General features: G+C 41.1%; 1 protein-coding gene across 1 annotated transcript; it reads left to right on the top strand.

The window, feature by feature from the left end:
* On the top strand, positions 1 to 23,281 carry LOC112261869 (sodium-dependent lysophosphatidylcholine symporter 1-B). Its single transcript, XM_024437499.2, has 14 exons — positions 1 to 467; positions 2,540 to 2,668; positions 3,333 to 3,457; positions 7,550 to 7,673; positions 7,824 to 7,902; positions 8,010 to 8,179; positions 8,291 to 8,381; positions 8,708 to 8,826; positions 8,992 to 9,075; positions 9,761 to 9,844; positions 9,940 to 10,052; positions 10,185 to 10,328; positions 20,118 to 20,294; positions 20,625 to 23,281. The coding sequence occupies exons 1-14, from the start codon at positions 378 to 380 to the stop codon at positions 20,677 to 20,679; spliced, it is 1,584 nt and encodes a 527-aa protein (XP_024293267.1). The 5' UTR covers positions 1 to 377; the 3' UTR covers positions 20,680 to 23,281.
* Positions 23,282 to 23,626: the final 345 nt, after the last annotated feature.

Raw genomic sequence — 23,626 nt, 5'->3', positions numbered from 1 at the left:
GGTAACATATCACATCTTCTGTTTTGAATGGGGTATGTTTCATGAAGATTATCAAGCAAACATCTACTCCTCGTCTGATTGGTTATAGTCAGCAGTGGCCGCATTACATTTTCATAAAATTGGCAAGAGCTGAACTTTTAGAACCCGCTCTGCTAGCAGCGGTCTTGTCGCCCATGTTCCCAAAATCCTCCGCACATTTCAGGCGTGCAATCATTGAAAATGAATGTATCCAACGTCAAGCCAAGGACACCAGCGTACCAAATTGAGTGTGGAACTCAGAGCTCAAACCGCTACTTAAGGTACTCGCGCGGTTTCAAGATTCAGTGAGGAGAATAGAAACATCAAAGGCTTTTAAAATTGTATCGATTTAAAACGATATGGCAAAAGGAGAAGGCGCGGAGCAATATGCCGCGGCAAGTCTATTACCAACAAAACCAATAAATCAAGATGGAATCAAAATTGCCAAGGTAAGTACGATAATTGTAGGACTATTCATTTGTGGCAAAATAAATTATCTTCATTTAGACTATAGATATCAGCAGATTATTATTTGACGAGCAATCTATTAATTTGCATCACATGGAGGGATATGGGTAGTCTATTGTAGCCGTAGGCATTATTATAATGGAGTTTTCAACGCACACAAATTCACTAAAATATTTTAACAATGAAACAGTATACAATTGAGGCGGGTTTGATATAGTTACGCTATTAACAGCGAAACTAACGGTTTTCCCAATCGGACAGTTTTCCTAATTGGCAGAAAGGCATGCGATGCCATTATAGGCTATTGAAATGACTTATATTTCAATCCCGGTTCAAGCCCCAAATAGCCTTCATGGGATTGACATTAACAATGAGTGGTTTATAATGGTCTAACTGTGGCTAAACCATATATTACATGATTGGACATCATCACACCAAATATTCTCTAGCTTCATCGATGGGGCTTGATTTTCACCACGCTAGACCATCTGTCTTGGTGCAGCTGTTCAGAGGGAAAAAACTTTACCGGTTTTAAAGGGACATGCCTTCATTTAACCCGTATTTTAGCTATGAATGGGATTTTGTCTGAAGAATAATGTTTCCAATGTCGGCTGATGTAGACAAACTGTTATATCCCTCCATGTGGCTCAGTTGGTAGAGCATAGCGCTTGCAACGCCAGGGTTGTGGATTCGATTCCCACGGAGACCTGTACGAAAATGTAAGCACTCACTACTGTAAGTCTCTATGGGTCAAGCGTCTGCTAAAATGACCTAAAAAAAGAAACAGATGCATATAATAAGTCTGTTTTACTGATGTTCCCTGACACGACGTCAGTACTGGATGTCTCTATGGGGCTCACCGATGTGCTGTCATACAGACAGAATGTCTGGAATTCTTTTACCAGGTGTATTCCCAGTGTGTAGTGTTTCGTTTTGGCCATAGTGCAGGACTTGCTTCTTCAGGTTTAACCTTCTGGTCAGTCAGGTCTGCCTGAGGAGCTCAAAGGCTATTCACCCTTCATTCTGCATGTCAGGGAGGTGCCATGTGTGTCACCTCAAAACCATTTTAGAGGTGTCACTGTAATATGGGATTTTCCATACAATTTGTCCTACACACGATATCTTTAGGCCACATTCCTGAAGGCAATATGGGACATAATTCCTGTTCTATGGGGGTATATTTCACCAGGGAAATTACCATGAAGAGGTCAGAGGAGCATGTAAAACCAGGTGTCTGCTCTCAATACTGACAGAACACATGGTGTCAGACTGGCTAGATGCTCATTACAATGATTGGCTGTTGGACTGGGTGTATTTACTCATTGACCAGCAGGATGTGTTTGTGATGGGAAGGATGGGGGTGTGTGCACTCCTGACTGTCTGCTGACTGTTGGTGGCCTCCGCTCAGGCCACTGAAGGAATCTCAGAATGCCTGATCATCCCATAGCCAGAGCCAATCGCTGCCTCCGGCACCAGGCAGAGTTGTACAGTGACTGAACTACAGTGGCCTCCCAGTCTCACACCACTTTCTAAACTCGTAGTGGCCCAGACTGCATAGTCAGAGGGATTTAGTACTAATCTGACATTCAATGGTGGGGTGAGGAGCATTGGCCAATCTTGGGCTTACAATGAGACATGTTGTTTTACTAGCCGCTGTTGGGCCAGAAGTCTCTGAAATAAACCAGACACTCAAAGAGTCAAGTGGGTGAGTTTGGCCAGATGTGTATTTACCTCAACTGAGCAATCAAGACCCAGTTCAATGATCAAATCCACTTCCTGTACAGTTAGATCCTGCACAGAGAAATTCTACATGATCAAAGAAGTGATGCTCAAATACCCAAGTGATGCCTCCAACATTTTGTCAGTTTTTAATACAAAGGCAGAGTTGGATATAGACCTACAAAGATCCTGTATCACAACAGCTAAACTGTGCATCTTTAGCAACCCCTAAAAATCCAATGCTTTCACAATATTCTGATTTTCTTTTTAAGTCTATGTTTAGTCTATGTGTACTATTGTCATGCTATGTGCTTCTTCTCTCCCCATTTTCCAGCGGAGGGACAACAATGGCCGTCTGTCAATGTGCAGTAAGTTGTGCTATGCCATCGGAGGGGCTCCCTACCAGATAACAGGCAGCGCGCTGGGCTTCTTTCTCCAGATCTACCTGCTGGATGTGGCCCAGGTGAGTGTGATGGGATTCAAATGGAACCAATGACATCACAAAGTCACCATCAGACCAACTCCTTGAAATTTGCAGTTGTCTAAACATGCTCAAAACATATTTTGTTTTACCCTTTAGTGTGTGTACTTTACTGTATTTATACTTGAAAAGCTTCTCAAGATGACTTTAAGGGCAAGGCCAAAGATCTGGTATCATTTTAATAGACTTTGGCATAACTCATCTAGGGAAGCAAATTAATTCTGACTCACACTGCTTTGCTTTGTCACTCAATTAGCAAGTGATAGACTGTACACTGTGCTCACTGTAGTGCTCTCACTGAATATAACTCTTTCAACCAGTGAGCTAATGAGCTCATTGGAATGGACTTAAACACCACATTGTTCAGATGGTAATGTTGCCAATGTGGCCTGGCCATGTATCATTTCTTAACATGACTGTGGCAACTTTTCCAATATTGTCCTAGTCATCTTGTTGCTAAGATGCAATCCAACTGAGTTATGCCTCTGTTTTATTTCTGTTTCAATAGCCATTTTTTGGAGAGGTGATGGCTGATGTCTGTGATTGTAGTGGTCTGACAGACAATGACTCAAATTCTTTATATTCTACCCCCCCCACACACACACACACACCTTATTTATCTCCCTTTATCTTTGTCTCTCCATAGCTGGACCCATTATATGCCTCTATCATCTTGTTTGTGGGCCGGGCCTGGGATGCAGTGACGGACCCAACGGTGGGCTTCCTGGTTAGTCGGAGCAGATGGACCAGGTGTGGCCGGATGATGCCCTGGTAGGTGCCTCTGCCTCGGTCACCCAGCAGACATATTACAGTAGGCAGGAATGAAAGAGGAGAGGAAATTAGATTTTTTTTTAACGCAAAACCTCTCGTCACGACTAGAGGGAAAACAGTAGTTGTAATTGAAATATGGGCGGTAATCGTGACAACGATGCTGAGGTGGAACAGTTTGAATAGAGAGATCAGGCTGTCACTGAATCGCAGTGATATGTCTAATTTGCTCTCTATTTTACATCAGTCGCTACCTACTCGATCTTTATCTGCTGTTGGCCACTGTCCGTCTTAGGTTGTTGTAGCTTTTACCTTCTCATCTGGGTGCAAACCAGGAAAGACTGGAACAAGGCTGTCTTATTTAGCTCCAGAGGACCTCATTTAGTTCTGGAATGCCCAGGTGCTTTTTGCTTTGTTGTTCTGTGCTGGCACTGGATGTTTCCACCAAAGGCTCTGAGTACTTTGAAGCCTGTGCCCATAGAAATAGATTTGGAATTCTTTGCTTGTGCCCCATATGCCTTAAGCAAGACTAAGCCTAGTGGTGGGTGACATACAGTACCAGTCAAAAGTTTGGACACACCTACTCATTCAAGAGTTTTTCTTTATTTTTACTATTTTCTACATTGTAGAATAATAGTGAAGACATCAAAATGATGAAATAACACATATGGAATCATGTAGTAACCAAAAAGGCGTTCAACAAATCAAAAAATATTTGATCTTTTAGATTCTTCAACAGTCTTGAATGAGTTCCCACAGATGCTGAGCACTTGTTGGCTGCTTTTCTTTCACTCTGCGGTCCAACTCATCCCAAACCATCTCAATTGGGTTGAGGTTGGGTGATTGTGGAGGCCAGGTCATCTAATGAAGCACTCTATTACTCTCCTTCTTGGTCAAATAGCCCTTACACAGGCTGGAGGTGTGTTGGGTCATTGTCCTTTTGTAAAACAAATTATAGTCCCACTAAGCTCAAACCAGATGGGATAGTGTATCACTACAGAATGTTGTGGTAGCCATGCTGCTTAAGTGTGCCTTGAATTCTAAATATATCACAGACAGTGTCACCAGCAAAGCACTCTCACACCATCACACCTCCACCTCCATGCTTCACGGTGGGAACCACACATGCGGAGATCATCCATTCACCTACTCTGCTTCTCACAAAGACACGGCGGTTAGAACCAAAAATCTCAAATTTGGACTCATCAGACCAAGGGACAGATTTCCACCAGTCTAATGTCCATTGCTCGTGTTTCTTGGCCCAAGCAAGTCTCTTCTTATTATTGGTGTCCTTTAGTAGTGGTTTCTTTGCAGCAATTTGACCATGAAGGCCTGATTCACGCAGTCTCCTCTGAAGAGTTGATTTTGAGATGTGTCCGTTACTTGAACTCTGTGAAGCATTTATTTGGGCTGCAATTTCTGAGGCTGGTAACTCTAATGAACTTATTGTCTGCAGCAGAGGTCCTTCTGGGTCTTCCTTTCCTGTGGCGGTCCTCATGAGAGCCAGTTTTGTCATAGCACTTGATGGTTTTAGCAATTGCACTTGAAGAAACTTTCAAAGTTCTTGAAATATTCCACATTGACTGACCTTCATCTCTTAATGGACTGTCATTTCTCTTTGCTTATTTGACCTGTTCTTGCCATAATATGGACTTGGTCGTTTACCAAATAGGGCTATCTTCTGTATACCCCCCTACCTTTTCACAACACAACTGATTGGCTCAAACGCATTGAGATGGAAAGCAAGTCCACAAATGAACTTTTAAGAAGGCACACCTGTTAATTTCACATACTCTGATACAAGGAGATATTGACCTTTTGTGGTTGCAATTCATATTTGGCATAATACTGTGACTTGCTAGGAATGGCATCGATAAAGGAGGTTTATTCATGGTGGTAACAACTGGATTTACTTGATATCTTAAGACCCTGGGCATGTGATGTACAATAGTCTGCCTGGTGTGCCTGAGCTGCAAGTGTAGAGGGAGAAAACCGGCATCACCCTCTCTGATTGGTCCAGCCCTCAACACACCACTAGATTTAGGCCAATGGGTGTGTGTCTGTGTGTGTGTGAGATGGCAGTTGGGGAGTGGGCTGGCTGATTCAGAGAGAGGTTACCGCAGGTCAAGTAGAGGGGAGATTATTGGCTGAATGTCAATGAGGTCATTGTTAGGTTTCTGGTCTGTATAAACCACTACAAATCCCCCAGCGAATTCTTATCAGAGCCTGAACACAGACAAGGAGATGCATCACTTAACTAAACCTTGACTAAAGCTATTTCCCCTTCTGAATGCCTCTGCCTTTTTAATTAGCGCTATTAGTGGAATAGGTTTTTCCCAGAATTGTATTACTGAGTCATAAACAGCCTGTGGAATTCTAGACCTCTCTAGAATGTGAATATTGTTGTCATACACAGTGAAAATAGACAGCCTTCCTTTTACTTCCATGTAGCCGCCTGCCAGACAGACGGATAGCTGAGTAATTCATTTATCAGATTGGATGTCACAAAAATAACATAAAATTGTTGTAATAGAGAACACAGTTCTCTTAATGGACTCTGATAAGTACTTTAATAGTCTCTCTCCCTGAAGTATTAGGAGCTTGATAAGTCAATGTTGACCTAACTTGAAGAAGCACAGTAATGTTTCTCACAGACAGGTGGTGATCAAGTCTGTTGGCAGAATAAAACCTTGAGCCTTTTCCTCTTGTCCTGCCTACGTAGTTGTGTAGCTAGGGCGTCACCTCAAGGTCATTGGTGTGGGGCTGCCGTCGTGCTCTTGCTGTGAGCTTTGTGTATTCAACCATAGTGACAGTGTACAAAACACAGACAATCTAGGAGATATCTGACCTCTATTTCCAGTCAGATCAGTCTATTGACTCTTATTAACCCCATTCAGTCAGCCCATGTACGCGAAGGAAGCAGACAGAGGGTGCTTATATGGTGCTTCCCCAGTTCAGTGGATGTTGGCTACAGAGGATTGCCACTCCCATTGACTGGCCATGCGTGAGTGGGGTCGACATGTGTCGTGTAACATACACAAACACGCATTTTCAGTTCAATGAGATAGTCTCCCTGGGGACTGTAGGCTCAAACACAGAGGACTGATGGAAAGAAACATGACCTATTACAAAGATATTGTTGTACAGTATTAATGTTGTTGTAGTAATTAATACACTTGGCAGATGAGCATGTAATGTTACAGTGACTGCTGTTCTCAACTGTGTATTTTGCTGAGACCAGTGCGGGGCTAAGACTAACACCCACTGCCCTGCTGGCATAGAAATGTCTTAGTCAGTAGATACTTGTCTCCAAAATACCATTCCAGCAATGCCCCCAAAGTCTATTTTTCGAGCTGACTTGTCTTCTGGAAACCCAGTAGTGGATCCATAGTTCTCTATGGTTGTTCTGCTACTCTAGCTGGAATGGATTGGTGTGCTTTTCAGGTGTATTGTATGATTGTGGCTGTAGAGTGGGGTGAGGCAGGGTCAGTATGGTGCCACCATAAGTACAGCCCACCACAGTCTCCCAGGTGGCACAGTGAACAGAGAAACTCCCCACTGAGCCCATTCTGAGCCCATTCTCCACACACAGCCCCAAACAACAGATAATTAAGGGATTATTCACAAATACCTGCTTTCAATGCAAAGAAAGAAAGAAAGAAAGAAAGAAAGAAAGAAAGAAAGAAAGAAAGAAAGAAAGAAAGAAAGAAAGAAAGAAAGAAAGAAAGAAAGAAAGAGTGTGGATGTAAGAAAATGAGAAAGAGAGGGGGTTCATGTTAGTTACTTTACAGAGTTTAAAAATCTCAACCCTGTGCAGATGATGTAAGTTAGTGGCCCAAACTCTGCTACCACTACTGCCATCACTACCAAGTGTCACACAGGTGTCACTAATTTATGTCATCTGGCAGGGACTCATGGAAATCATAATTGTGATAAGAAATATTAACTTCTTCAATACTGTAGTAAATTGTGTTTGTATAATATTTCACTATAATTTTCCAGTCACAGAGATTAAATAGCCTACTCAAACACCCACACATTTTAAATGCTCATCCATCATTACATTGTATTGATACTCTCCTGTTTTTCCCTCAGGATCCTCATCTCCACTCCGTTTGCAGTGCTCACCTACTTCCTGATCTGGTATGTCCCTCCGGTGGAGCAGGGGAAGGTCCTGTGGTACCTGGTCTTCTACTGCCTTTTCCAGTCTCTGCAGACGGTCAGTCTCGCCTCTACACAGTCTCTTGTTTTATTGATAAGAAGGGGCACATGTTACAATACATTGTTACTCAATCCCTATTGATTGTTACTGTAATGTGGTTTCATGGTTATTGTGCCAGCAATGCTGATGCTTTTTTTCTGTGTGCAGTGCTTCCATGTGCCGTACTCAGCGCTCACCATGTTCATCAGCATGGACCAGAAAGAGAGGGACTCTGCCACTGCCTACCGTATGTCAACCTGGACATCTTTACGGTTATGTAGCATCTCATGTAGTTGTAATGTAAGGTCTTCATTCTGCTCTTTCTCACTCTCCCCATCCCACTCTCTTGTTCAGGTATGACAGTGGAGGTGCTGGGAACAGTGGTTGGCACAGCAATCCAGGGGCAGATTGTGGGCGGGGCGATCGCCCCCTGTCTCCCAGGTGACCTGGATGTCCTTGACAACGGTAACTCCACACTGCTGGGGTCAGACTTCAACATCACCCACATCTCCCTAGATGAAACGGTGAGTGGGGGACCCTAGGGATGTCATGTTGTATAACATGGCATAACACTGTTATAGTAACGTTAGAAGTGGAATGTGCCCCTACCCCTGCTCCTCCTGTCCCCCTAACAGAAACAAGCCTACCTCATCGCCTCAGCAGTCATCTGTACCATGTACGTTCTCTGTGCTGCAGTCCTGTTCCTGGGAGTCAGAGAGCAGGAAGGTGGGAATTGATTCATTGATTTTATTTTAAATGTTTGTCTCTTATCAGAATATCTTTACAATGACGTACTTCAAACATAGTTTTCTCATATTTAGAGTAGGAACAATTTCTGTTTGTTACCAACAAGCAAACTTTTCCACTTTCTCTCAACCCGCAAATGTTCCAATAATTATTTTGTTGTAAGTAACTAGGAGAGGGCCATATTTTGGCAGTCTGTAAATGCCATGGATGAGGGATAAGAAATCATATCAGATAAGTCTTCTTCAGCTGATGTTTGGCACAGTGCACCTAATCAGATTTAATCGCCAGTTTTGTTTTGGTCCTAGAGTGTGGGCGTCTGAAGACAGAACCCATGTCGTTCTTTGAGGGCGTGAGGATGGTGATGGGATATGGGCCGTATGTCAAACTGGTCATGGGATTCCTCTTCACCTCGCTGGCTTTCATGGTGAGTCCCACTCAGAGATGGGCTACAGTTAAGCACACACATAAACAACCAAACAAACTATTCTTTATGACTAGCTATAGGGTGTGTAACCTTGGTGTTTAGTTTTCTTTATGTACTTCCTGTTCATTCAGTTTGAGGTGTATTGTATTGCTCTCTTCCTGGCAGCTCCTGGAGGGGAACTTTGCCCTGTTCATCACCTACACCCTGGGCTTTAGAAATGACTTCCAGAACATTCTGCTAGTCATTATGGTGAGTGTAGTCTATTATTCTCTGAGAAAATCACCCCCCACCCCCCTGTTTTTTCTTCACGCAAGGAGACGTGTTGCCATGGGGATGAGAGGGCACATTTTTGGGGTTAGAGGTGTTGTTGTTGTGGCCCCTGGGAACCTGTCCCCCTCTCACACACTCCATCGGTGAGAGAAAGGAGCACAGAGGGGTCTTTGTTGCCCAGGCGATCTGTCAGCACCACCATGGGAACCCTCGCTTTTCTATTCTGCACCGTCGCCTCTATCTGCCTGAGTAGGATCTAGAGCTGCCCTGCCCTGGCTTGGCTACTGGAGCAGGAGATGTCACCAGATCTGTTTGTGTTTTAGCCAAATCCTCAAAGGTCCTTAGATGCTGCTGGTTTTGGTCAGCACTGATGAATTGTTTGATATTTCCCATAGTGCTAGTTGCTCAGCCACTCGCTAATCCTTGTGTGATCATTTGACACACCGGTTGACCACACCTCTATAAGAGTTCAGGGGTCATGTACCCCCAGCAGGGTTAAATAAAGGGCCCTTTCACATTGTCCTTCTCCCATGACCTTTTAGCCCATCGGTCAGTCTGACCTATTCTGTTCCCACATTGCGCAGAGAAGTATTTCTATTCATTTTTATGGAAATTGTTTAAAAGTTAAATATCTTAATGCTCTTCTTTGGTGTTTTATTTCTAGCTCTCTGGGACTTTGTCCATTCCATTCTGGCAGTGGTTCCTGATCCGATTCGGGAAGAAGACTGCCGTCTACATTGGCATCACGGTGAGTAGTGTGTGTTGGTGTGGAGTTTCATGCTGTGTTATGGAACTCTCTCTCATGCCTCATTTCATGTCTATCCTATGCGTCTCTCTCTGCAGTGGGCAGTGCCCTTCATGATCCTGATCGTCTGCATAGAAAGCAGTCTCATTGTGGCCTATGTGGTCTCTGTGGCTGCAGGAGTCAGTGTGGCTGCAGCTTTCCTCCTACCTTGGTAAACAGACTACTGAATGTACCTCAGCACACCCACCTATAGATTATCTATCTCCAGTGTCTCTTTACTTTTATCCAGTCTGTGGTGCGGCTTGCCTTTTGGTATCCATTCACATATTTCCTTGTTTCTCAGGTCAATGCTTCCAGATGTGGTGGATGATTTCAAAGTGAAGAATCCAGACTCTAGTGGCCACGAGGCCATTTTCTACTCCTTCTATGTCTTCTTCACCAAGTTTGCCTCAGGAATATCCCTCGGCATCTCTACTCTCAGTCTAGAGTGAGTTTGTTTTTCTCTCTTGCAGGTATTGTACATGATAAACTGACGTTGTAAAAACTTAGCATGTTGACAATTTAATGAGCTTAGTTTGAAATCAAACTGTATTTTGCATTTCCTAAAAGTTTGAAACACACTACATCACAGAAAGTATGAGAACAACTTCTCCTCGAACATCTCATTCCAAAATTATGGGCATTTAAAGAAAAAAAATCTTACATACATACACAGTTGAAGTCGGACGTTTACATACACCTTAGCCAAATACATTTAAACTCCGTTTTTCACAATTCCTGACGTTTAATCCTAGTAATAATTCCCTGTTTTAGGTCAGTTAGGATTACCACTTTGTTTTAAGAATGTGAAATGTCAGAATAATAGTAGAGAATTATTTATTTCAGCTTTTATTTCTTTCATCACATTCCTAGTGTGTCAGAAGTTGACATACTAATTGAGTGTATTTGGTAGCATTTTCTTTAAATTGTTTAACTTGTGTCAAACATTTTAGGTAGCCTTCCACAAGCTTCCAACAATAAGTTCGGTGAATGTTGGCCCATTCCTCCTGACAGAGCTGGTGTAACTGAGGCAGGTTTGTAGGCCTCCTTGCTCGCACAGACTTTTTCAGTTGTGCCCACACATTTTCTATAGGATTGAGTTCAGGGCTTTGTGATGGCCACTCCAATACCTTGACTTTGTTGTCCTTGAGCCATTTTGCCACAACTTTGGAAGTATGCTTGGGGTCATTGTCCATTTGGAAGACCCATTTGCGACCAAGCTTTAACTTCCTAACTGATGTCTTGAAATGTTGCTTCAATATATCCACCCCTTTTTCCTCCAAACATAGCAATGGTCATTATGTCCAAACAGTTCTATTTTTGTTTCATCAGACCAGAGGACATTTCTTCAAAAAGTTTGATCTTTGTCCCCATGTGCAGTTGCAAACTGTAGTCTGGCTTTTTTATGACGGTTTTGGAGCAGTGGCTTCTTCCTTGCTGAGCGGCCTTTCATGTTATGTCGATATATGACTCATTTTACTGTGGATATAGATACATTTGTACCTGTTTCCTCCAGCATCTTCACAAGGTCCTTTGCTGTTGTTCTGGGATTGATTTGCACTTTTCGCACCAAAGTATATTCATCTCTAGGAGACAGAACGCGTCCCCTTCCTGAGCGGTATGATGCTGCGTAGTCCCATGGTGTTTATACTTGCATACTATTGTTTGTAAGATGAACGTGGTACCTTCAGGCATTTGGAAATTGCTACCAAGGATGAACCAGCCTTTTTCTGAGGTCTTGGATGACTTCTATTGATTTTCCCATGATGTTAACCAAAGAGGCACTGAGTTTGAAGGTAGGCCTTGAAATGCATCCACAGGAACATCTCCAATTGACTCAAATGATGTCAATTAGCCTATCAGAAGCTTCTAAAGCCATGACATCATTTTCTGGAATTTTCCAAGATGTTTAAAGGCACAGTCAACTTAGTGTAATGTAAACTTCTGACCCACTGGAATTGTGATACAGTGAATTATAAGTGAAATAATCTGTTTGTAAACAATTGTTGGAAAAATGACTTGTGTCATGCACAAAGTAGATGTCCTAACCGACTTGCCAAAACTATAGTTTGTTAACAAGAGTGGTTGAAAAATGAGTTTTAATGACTCCAACCTAAGTGTATGTAAACTTCCAACTTCAACTGTACCTTTCAACTATGCAGTGATGTTTAACATACAATTTGAATCTATCTAATCAAATAGAATCCACAGATTGCGAGTTGAAGATAAATACTTTTACTAAGAGTATTAGAATATTAATAATTGACTGACCTTTAGTCTCTCCAGATCTCCTAACAGTACTATTTCTAGGGTCAATTTTAGATCACTGTTATGCATTTTCAACCATTCCTGAACCTGAGACCAGAAACAAGCTACCTGAGTGCAATACCAAAATATATGGTCTATTGAATCTGTATCCTCACAACAAAATCTGCTGAGTTTCGATGATTTCATGCCCCAAATACTCAACATGTCGGTGATGAGAATTCTATATAATAATTTTAGCTGAGAAGGTATATTTTCCTATTTATGCTATTTTTATTCCCCTGCAAGTTTTGATCCGTTACATTGGGCAGACAGACCTGTCCCCTACCTCCTCCCACTGCCACCTGCCTACTTCATTTTTGGGGTAATGCTCTAATCAATTGGTTGTACTCTTGGATTGAGCAGACCTTCCCATACAATTCTGATAACTCCATGAAATATGTAACTCTACCATTACAATTTACAATATAATTTAAGAACAAAATACCCTTTTCAAAAATCTTTCCCATAAATACAGCAATTTTATCAACCAGCACATTTGAGTTCAGCCATAATATTTGTTCTATCTTTTCAGGGGGATGAAATTGAAATTGTAGCCAGCTCTGCAATGTTTCTTTGGGGGTGGCAGGGTAGCCTTGTGGTTAGGGTGTTGGACTAGTAACTGGAAGGTTGCAAGTTCAAACCCCTGAGCTGACAAGGTAGGAATCTGTTGTTCTGCCCCTGAACAGGCAGTTAACCCACTGTTCCTAGGCATTGAAAATAAGAATTTGTTCTTAACTGACTTGCCTAGTTAAATAAAGGTAAAATTGTTTGAAAAATAGAGACTCTTTAAAAAAGAATAATTTTCAATTAATTGAAAATGAGACATGGCAATCTGCACAAAGGCAAAAAGGCCATTTTTAAGCAATGGATGAGCTTTTCTTAGTAGTCTACTTGAGAACCATTTAGGGTTCAAGTAACTTTTGAATATGTGAAACTTTTAGAGCAGTTTAGTGCTTTTATATTTAATAATCTCAATCCACCCAATTCATTATAGAGATAGGCAAACTTTATTTTGTCTGGTTTAGCGTCCCAGATAAAGCAAAATATTTCTTGCTCATATAATTTGAAAAACGAATCATCAGGAGTAGGTAGTGCCATAAGTGAGTAAACTGAGATATGACTAAGGAGTTAATCAGGGCAATTTTTCCATAAATAGACCGGTATTTACTTCCCTATGGTTGCAGGATCTTGTCTATTTTTACAAGTTTTCTATTGAAATTCATTGTGGAGAGCATATATCTTTGTGATATGAATGCCAAGTATGTCTACTTCACCGTCAGTTCATTTTATAGGTAAAATGCAGGGTAATAAAACGTAGTATTTTTTAAAAGATCCAATATGTAATATTGTACACTTATCATAATTAGGTTTTCGTCCAGAAAAGTTATCTAGGTCTCCAATGAGACATTACAGGGATCTAGCTTGCAGACTTAATATACATTTTTTGTCATCGGCATACATGGACACCTTTGTTTTTAAGCCTTGGATTTCTAATCCTCTAATGTTGTTATTGGATCTGATTTTAATAGCTAGCATTTCAATGGCCATTACGAATAGATATGGTGACAGTGGACACCGTTGTTTAACTCCTCTTGACAATTCAAAACTCTCTGAGAAGTAGCCGTTATTTACTATTTTACACCTGGGGTTGCTATACATTACGTTTACCCATTTTATAAGAGATTCACCAAAATTGAAAATACCAGGCCTGGCTTCTTAGATGTTTCATGATGTTCTATTATTGTCCTGTCAGGATAAATAATACCTGGTAAAACCCTTTTAATTCTGAGTGCTATTCATTTCGCTAGTATTTTTGCATCACAACATTGAAGTGTAAGAGGCCTCCAGTTTATTTTACACGGAATCTTCATATTTGCCATCTGGGTCTTGTTTTAATAATAGAGAAATCAGACCTTCCTGCTGAGTACCTGACAGACTACCATTTCTATAGGAGTAGTTAAAACAATCTAACAATGGAGCTTTTAGTATATTAAATAATACTTGATTTTCCTCTACCGGTATGCCATCAAGCCCTGGGGGTTTTTTCAGACTGTACGGATTTAATAGCCTCAAATTCTGCCTCGATAATTTGACCTTCGCACTGATCTTTCTGTACATTTGTTAATTTTCCATTTTTTGTTTTATTTGGAAAGAATTCCTTACCATAATCTTCATTCAGTGGGAGACGATCAGACGGAAAAGAGAACATCTGCCTAAAATAATTAGCTTCCTCTTTTAAAATATAATTCAGAGAATCAGTAACGAGTTTCTGCAAATCATTTCTGTTAGAGTTCCTGTGTTGATGAATTTTGTGCATTTTTCTCCATATTCCATCCAGTTTGCTTTATTCTTGTAATAGATTGCATTAGATTGGTCTTGAATAAGTTCCTCAAGTTCTTTTTGTTTTTCCTCTAACTTATTTTACCTCTGTAGTATCATTTTATTGCTATCTACCTGTACTATTAGTTAATGTTAGTCTTGTGTCTTTAGCCAGAAACTGCTTTTTTATTATTGATGAATATTGAATTGAATGTCCTCCTGAAGGTACATTTAAAGGTATCCCAACAATAAGTGGATTTGCTGTTCCTATATTATACTGGAAAAATTAAGTAATATATTATTTTGTCTTAGTTAAAAATAAGATGTCCTCCAATAAACTTTGATTACATTTCCAATATCCCTGTCAACGTAGAAATTCTATAGGAGTTATGTGAAGGCCAATTAGATGATGATCTGATCGCATTCTGTCTTTTTTAACCTTTGATGCAAGAGAGAAAGAGACAAGAAAGTAGTCAAGATGACCAGCTTGATTAAGTCTCCTCCATGTGTATCTCACTAGGTCTGGGTTTTTTTAGTCTCCAAATATCCACTATTTCTAATGTGCCATAATATTTGTGAAACAATCTGAATCTGGTGATGATAGTTTGTAGAGTGATTTCCTTTACGGTGTGTTATAGTCTCCTACCATAATGATTTGATCATTTGTTGTCTAAGTTCCTTTGTCTATGACAGAAAATTATTTCACCACCCCATTCCTTTTTCCACGCTTCATCTAAAGGATGTAGAATGAGTTTCCTGTAAACAGTATATGTTATTGCTTTTCTTTTAGCCACATAAAGACTGATCTTTTTTTATAATCTGCTAAACTGTTACACTTATAATTGGCTATACTTATTTGAGCCCTTACCATAACTAGAAACTATTCTCAGTCTAAATGGATCATAATCAGTGCTTCAGAGGTATTATGACAGTCAAAATTAGAGCTTACAAATGTTTGATATTTAGAATTCAAAAAATAGGATCGCAATATGTTTTATTCCCTTGCCTGTGAGCCAATGCCACAGATGTTAGAAAATTGAGCCAAGATATTATGTGTGTAGTAAATCTGAGTAAGTTGATGTGTATGATATTGGATGTGATTTAGTGAGAGTGTGTACGATGTCTGTATAAGACTAATGTGTGATGTCCAAATAAATAACCCCGCCAATTTGCATGGTTGAATGTCTGTGTGTAACACGTAGTGCACATAGCCTTAATATTCATGATGATAATTGTAATCCATATCATATCACCATCATAGTTGCATCATAATTACCTTTAACATCATTGAAAAACACCTCCCAGCATTTCCATAGCAATTGACGTTTCACATGATCATGAAAGAGACCTTGTGTTACTCTAGAGACGGCTTCACTACAGTACTAATGTATTCCATACAATATGTTATTATTCCCAATGCCCCTATTCTGATATCTTCCCCTTGCTTGTTGTAAGTGTGTGTGTGTGTGTGTATGTATGTATATATATATATATATATTAAATTATACAACAGTTCTCGACAATGGAGAGGGAGAGTAGAGAGCGGGATCAAGTGTGTAAGTGAACATGTAATTGAGTATGTGTGTATTCATATCCACTTCATAGTGTTTTTATATTTTTTACAGTTCCCATACTTTCTTTTTTTCGTAACCTGAAATCCCTGTAGAATTTAGTACGGCCATGGTGTTATGGAGCTGTCTCGGAATAGCTGTCCATCTATAAAGAGTTTGTCCACAATGAGAAAGGCACGTGTACCCCTCTCCTTCTGTTGCCTCTGTACAGGATACAGTGTCTTGCGATGTTTGTTTATCTCCCGGGGAAATTGGTCATTGAGACAGAATTTGGTCCCTTTGAGCTCCCTTCCCCTGCTTTTGATCAGTTCCTTTTGTTGGTAGTGTTCAAATTGTGCGATGATCGGTCGGGGTCCCTTGGTCTTGTCGCTCCAAGTCTGTTTACACAGTGGAACGCCACCTTGTTTAGTCTCTAGAGGAAGTTTCAAGGCGGTTTGCATGAATTCTCTTATCAAGCCCTCTGGATTATTGGATACGTCCTCAGGAATCCCAGAAAATAATAGATTTTCACGCATGCTACGACTTTGTATGTCTAGTGTTGCATGGATTCCAGCCAGAGCACTAGCCTCTACTTCAACGGTAAGTAAATCGTCCGTGTTTGGTTCGAGTCCTTTTGTGAGGTAGTCGGCTCTTTCCATGATGGTGTATGTTGTTCCTCCATAGCGTAAAGCTGTTGGTACTTCTCGATTTCCCTCAGGATCTCCTTAGTATCCAGGTTGGCTCTTTACTGCAACCAGTTGTTTAAAATGTTTTTTAACAATGCGTCTTTCACACGACGACGACGACAGGTGTCTGTAGTACAGCCATCTAGCACTGTTGTTTGGTTAGCGGTGTTTCCTAGCTGTTAAAAGCTAAACATGTTTGGTATTCTTAATTAATTAATTGCGGTTTTGTTTTAATAAAAAATAACAAACGGGGTGTTTTTCAGCATACGGTGTTCAGCTGCCCCTCTCTCTAGTATGGAGTTGGTCCCCCTTTGCTGCCATAACAGTCTCCACTCTTCTGGGAAGGCTTTCCACTAGATGTTTTTGCTGAGGGGACTTGCTGCCATTCAGCCACAAGAGCATTAGTGAGGTGATGTTGGGTGATTAGGCCTGGCTTGCAGTCGGCTTTATAATTCATCTCAAAAGTATTTGATGGGTCAGGGCTCTGTGCAGGCAAGTCAAGTTCATCCACACCGATCTTGACAAACCATTTCTGTATGGACCTCGCTTTGCACATGGGGGCATTGTCATGCTGAAACATGAAAGAGCCTTCCCCAAACTGTTGCCACAAAGTTGGAAGCACAGAATTGTCTAGAATGTCATTGTATGCAGTAGCGTTAAGATTTCCCTTCACTGGAACTAAGGGGCCTAGCCCCGAACCAGCCCCAGACCATTATTCCTCCTCCACCAAACTTTACAGTTAGCACAGCATTCAGGCAGGTAGCGTTCTCCTGGCATCTGCCAAACCCAGATTCGGCTGCGGACTGCCAGATGGTGAAGATGGCACCAACGGATTGGTCTGCTGTGCTTCTAGCTCTTAGGAAACTTTGCAGTATTTAGTTTTTTTTTCTGTGTTATTTCTTATATTATTAGCCCATGAAATGTTTTGTGTTATTACAGCCGGAAATAACTTTTGGATATCAGAGCGGCAGTAACTCACCAGCATTACAACCAGGAATAGAACTTTTCCAAAATCGGATCCTTTTCAGAAATCGGTTCCAAAACACCGCTGGCGCGAAAAAGGTACTCGGAGTGGACTTATCGTACGACTCAGGAGGCACGCACACCACCCACCGCTTCAGAGTATATTACTCGCTAATGTTCAGTCTCTGGATAATAAAGCTAATGAGCTCAGGGCAAGGATTTTCTTCAAAGAGACATCAGGGATGTAACATACTCTGTTATACGGAAACATGGCACTCTCGGGATATACTGTCTGAGTCCGGTCAGCCAGCTGGGTTCTCAGTTCATCATGCAGACAAGAATAAATATCTCTCCAGGAAGAATTAGGGCAGGGGTGTATGTTTCATGATTAACTACTCACGGTGTAATTGTAACAACATACAGGAACTCAAGTCCATTTGTTCACCCGATGTAGAACACCTCACAATCAAATGCCGACCGTATTATCTCCCAAGAGAATTATCTTTAGTTATAGTCACAGCCGTGTATATTCCCCCTCAAGCCAATACCACAACGGCCCTCAAAGAACTTCACTGGACTTTAAGCAAACTGTAAAATGCATATCCTGAGGCCGCATTTATTGTACCTGGGGATTTTAACAAAGCAAATTTGAGAAAAACATTACTGAAGTTCTATCAACACATTGACTGTAGTACTCTGGGTAGCCTTCGAGATCAACAGAGGAATACACTGATACGGTGACTGAGTTTATCAGGAAGTGTATAGGAGATGTTGTATCCACTGTGACTATTAAAACCTACCCTAACCAGAAACTGTGGATAGATGGCAGCATTCGCGCAAAACTGAAAGCGGCAAGGTGACTGGGAATATGGCTGAATACAAACAGTGTAGTTATTCCTCTGTAAGGCAATCAAACAGGCAAAAGGTCAGTATAGAGACGACATTGAGACGCAATTCAACGGCTCAGACACGAGACGTATATGGCAGGGTCTGCAGACGATCACGGACCACAAAGGGAAAACCAGTCACGTCGCGGACACTGACGTGCTTCCGAACAAGCTAAACACCTTCACCCGCTTTGAGGATAACACCGTGCCACTGACCGTGGCCCGCCACCAAGGACTGTGGGCTCTCCTTCGCCGTTGCCGGCGTGAATAAGACGTTTAAGCATGTTAACCCTCGCAAGGCTGCTGGCCCAAAGGGTGGTGCAGTCTGCCCAACGCAGCACCCGATGTCACAGGCCAAAAAAATATAATCAAGGACAACAACCACCTGAGCCACTGCCTGTTCACCCTGCAGAAGGCGAGGTCAGTACAGGTGCATCAAAGCTGAGACAAAGAGACTAGAAAAACAGCTTCTATCTCAAGCCATCAGATTGTTAAATCGCCATCACTAGCCCCACATAGACTGCTGCCCCATATACATAGACTTGAAATCACTGGCCACTTTAATAATGTTTACATATTTTGCATTACTCATCTCATATGTGTATATACTGTATTCAATTCTACTGTATCTTAGTCTATGCCGCTCTGACATTGCTCGTCCAAACATTTATGTATTCTTAATTCCATTCCTTTACTTTAGATTGTTTGTATTGTTAGGTATTACTGCACTGTTGGAGCTACACCCGCAATAACATCTGCTAAACAAGTGTATGTGACAAATAAAATTTGATTTGATTGATTTGAAGCGTGATTCATTACTCCAGAGAAACCGTTTCCACTGCTCAAGAGTAATGGCGGCGAGCTTTACACCACTCCAGACAATGCTTGACATTGTAAAGTGATCTTAGGCTTGTGTGCGGCTGTTCGGCCATGGAAACCCATTCATGAAGCTGCCGACGAACAGTTCTTGTGCTGACGTTGCTTCCAGAGGCTGTTTGGAACTCTGTAGTGAGTGTTGCAACTGAGGACAGACGATTTGTACGCCTACCCCTTCACGCCAGAGCCGTTGTTGATCCTAGATGTTTCCACTTCACAATAACAGCACTTACAGTTGATTGGGGCAGGTCTAGCAGGGCAGAAATTTGATGAACTGACTTGTTGGAAAGGTGGCGTGACCTTGCCATGTTGAAAGTCACTGAGCTCTTCAGTGAGGCCATTCTACTGCCAATGTTTGTCTATGGAGATTGTATGGCTGTGTCCTCGATTTTACACACCAGTCAGTGACGGGTGTGACTGAAATAGCCGAATCCAATAATGTGAAGGGGTGTACACTATACTTTTGTGTGTATTTTTTATGAAAGGGCCTATGATAACTGCGTTTTTAAAGATTACCTAGCTTAATTTTCTTAATTCACCGGCGCAGTCCTGTGGTGAACAATAACACAATCCACATTCATAATCAAACCAAACTGCACCTTTTTTATGCTATTTTTATTTTCTTCTCTTCCTGGAAATGTTTTTGCAGCTTTGCCGGCTATGTGACCAGAGGCTGCTCGCAACCCGACGCAGTGAATTTAACGCTGAAGGTGCTGGTCTCTCCTGCTCCTGTTGTTCTGATATTCCTGGGGCTGTTTATATTCAAGACCTACCCCATCGACGAGGAGAGGAGGCAAGGCAACCGGAAACTACTGCAGGAGATGCGGTGAGTTAGACCAAACACGCACACACGATTAGGGCTGATTGAGGCTATCTAAGCCAGACACTCATTGTAATAGAACAGGGTTCATGCAGGACACAAGCTATTTCCTCCTAAATTAAGTAACCGAGTGTACTGGGGAGCTAAGCGATCCAGTGACCAATCTCTTCACAGGGGGACACTAAACTTAGTTCCGTTCTGGCATCTTTCTCTATACTTCAGCTAAATGCAAAGGACACACTTTAATCCTTAGCCACTCTGCGATGAATAAGGACCCTCTAGAACAAGCTAAGTCCTTTGTTTCTAACGCTTGGCTGTGTTCCCATTCTGAAACAGGGAGAGCGATCAGGATTCCGAGACAGAGTCCACAGAGCTTGGGAGCGCTGTATAGGAGTCCCGGGAAAGAAGGGCGACCAACCAAAAGGCCACCGCTGTCCTGCGTGTTTGCATTGGCAGGCTGGAGTGATGAGGCCACTGGGGAGCCTGGACAGAGTTTGTGAGTTTTGGGTTAAGCTGGACTAACGGAGGAGAAACCACAGACCACACTACTGCTACATGAACACAATGGCCCTCGTCTCCACAGGATTCCACAGGTTACAGAGACCCCTAGTGGACATTTTGAGTCATTGCTCTCTGTAGAGTACCTACTGTACTGTACTGTACTATGTATATGATTCGTGGTACTGGTTTATCGGTTTTGTTTGTTTTACATGACAAACATTAGTTTGGTATTGTTAATCATGCATTTACCCATCAAATTCAAGATTTTTTTAATGAGATGTTTGTCTACCTGAACCAAGAATATTAGGTCAAAGGGTGGGAAAGCTTTCTCTGCACTAAAACAATACTTTCCAATCAGAAGGATGGTCCTCATAGAGGGAAGATTCCAGCATTCATTTTTTGGAGCATATCAGTAACTGCACTGGATTTATATGGTTATTTACAACAACAAAACATAAATAAACTAATTTCAAGAGGATAGTACTCCTCTTTAGGGATGTGGAGAGCACATAACTGTTACAATCTTATCCACTGGAATTATATTTGTGTCTCATGGGGAAAAGAAACAAGGAACCTTGTAAAAAGAAACTCTAACCTTAATGAACTCATTAACATTGCCAATAATGTGTCTAGATTTCAGACTTACTATAGCTAGGCTAGCTGATTTCCACCACCATAATTACTGGCTTAACAGCGCGGCTTGTAGAGTTGTACTTTGTAAACCTTGTTGTCGCAATAAGATTTTCTGTACAAGTTTGAACAATTCTATTTGGTCAAAGTTGTTTCTCCCACGATACTAAGACTTTCCTTATTAAAAAGCCGTCTTTCTTGGTGAGTCCAAAGGCTAGTGGGGAGACTAACAACTTATCTCACGCCTAACTTAATGTTTGATGCCTTCAACTGTATGTACATCTTAGAAGCCATCTTGGCCCAAAGCACAGAATCTTCACTAACTATTTTAAACTAGTTATGTTTCGATGAAAGCACACAGTACTAATTTGGTAATAATCATTGCAGATAATCAAATTCTATATACACTTGTGTGAATATGGATGTGTACATTTTGTGTGTGTGCACACAGTATATGACTAAACACCCACACACATGTTGTATGATCATCAGAATGATTAGTTGACTGTCAACACATGATAGGCTTAATTTGTTTCTCATATCATTTAAAGTCTTTTCTAAAGATAATGTGTCAGTTGAGGCTGTGTCCTGATCTTATGCTGTGTGCAATGTGACCAACAATCAGTTTTTTAATGTCTGTACTCTTGTTATGAATCTTTTTGATCAGACCAAAGCCAAGTTTTCTATTTATCAGACAAATCAAAATTCAGAACTCAAATGTTTTTTTTACTCTTGAATGTCTCAAGTACTGTAATATTGAACAACCTTGACAAATCCTAAGCCGTATCTAGATATCTAAAAACAGAGTATTTTCTTTGGGTAGTAGCCTACAATGGGTACATAACCTCTTAGATGTAAAATCCCCTATTTAGGTGACCTGCGTGGTTCTGGGACATTTATGCTTGTAAATTGATCTGTGAACACCGTAGATTGAAATGACTTGCATTGAGCGATGGCCCTTGTTCCCAGGGACACAGTGGCCTGTGCGACATAGGATGTGAAATCTGAAACCACTAGAAGCTGGGATGTCCCTCCTACCATTTCATTCGCTCTTCTGAGTGTCCAACTCCTGCCTGAACCCTACATCACAGCCACTGACAAAGCACATACCTGCCATCCTTACATCGTAGTGCAGCAGGAGACAGTGGTTTCATCATTATTGCACATTCAGAGATCGATTTATAGCCATTCATCTAAAATAATTCATAGATTTTAAACCAGTACACTGTCATAGATGTGATGAAAGGCGCTTTCCTAATGAGTTCAGGAAGCCAAGCTAGAGCTCTGTGTGATCACAGCTGTGGGGCAGAGAGACCTTTAGAAAATATGCACAGTTTCTCACACTAAACATACAAATATGTATTTTACAGTTAAAAGGAAGGTAAAATCTTAGTCCTTGGTTTTATAATTTGATTATACTGTATAAAGCATATGTCATTTCAAGCTTTATTCATACGGTTTTGTTGAATAGTAAATGTCAGAAAATTACATATTTACAGCAAAAATGTACTTGAGCTTGTGTCCTCAAAAGGGACTACACCTCAGCATTTCATTTTTATTTATTTTTTAATTTCCAGAAAGTTGAGATTTTAACATTTTCTTGGAGTATGCAGCATTATTAGTTATCGTTTATGGTCCTTGCATGATGAATAATTACTTTTGGGGATTATGCAGATTACATTTTAAGAGGTTTTTAAGAGCTTTCTCCAATGTGCTCCTCACTCCAGTATGGTGCTGTTTTGGTGTACATGTTTTGTGTATATATTGTTTGTAAATTGTAAATATGTTTGAAACTGGATAAAGTTTACAGCACTGACAGCTGCTAAAAAATATGTACAATAATAAAATGACATTGGTGTAACTCAGGAATCATTTCTGACAGAGTTTGAAATGTAAAGACTCAGTAATATTTTCAGACATACTGTCACTTGACCTGATAGAACAATGTTTTTCTTTCTGCAAAAGTTGAAAAGACATGCCAATATTTCAGACATTCCTTTCTTCTCAGCTAATTGCACTCAATTAACTCTAAAAGGGCTGACCCCACATCCAATACCTAAAAGATGCATCCTTCCTTTCCATCATTCGTTCCAATAATCACTGACCTCACATGACTGGATTGGTTTAATGGAACTCATACTTTCAGGTACAATCATGTTAGATCAGTGATTGGGCATTTATCAAGGAAGGAAGGAAGGACTCAAGCA

The sequence above is a fragment of the Oncorhynchus tshawytscha genome, linkage group LG11 (assembly GCF_018296145.1).
Source record: "Oncorhynchus tshawytscha isolate Ot180627B linkage group LG11, Otsh_v2.0, whole genome shotgun sequence".
Taxonomy (NCBI): Eukaryota; Metazoa; Chordata; class Actinopteri; order Salmoniformes; family Salmonidae; genus Oncorhynchus; species Oncorhynchus tshawytscha.
This window is presented reverse-complemented; position numbering and strand designations above follow the sequence as displayed.

What these genes read in the sequence shown, in the direction of transcription:
- LOC112261869 (XM_024437499.2), top strand. Translation starts at nt 378, where the DNA reads ATGGCAAAAGGAGAAGGCGCGGAGCAATATGCCGCGGCAAGTCTATTA. An exon ending in GGGAGTCAGAGAGCAGGAAG is followed by an intron (nt 8,382 to 8,707) that starts GTGGGAATTGAT and finishes TTTTGGTCCTAG; the next exon opens with AGTGTGGGCGTCTGAAGACA. An exon ending in TCACCTCGCTGGCTTTCATG is followed by an intron (nt 8,827 to 8,991) that starts GTGAGTCCCACT and finishes TCTTCCTGGCAG; the next exon opens with CTCCTGGAGGGGAACTTTGC.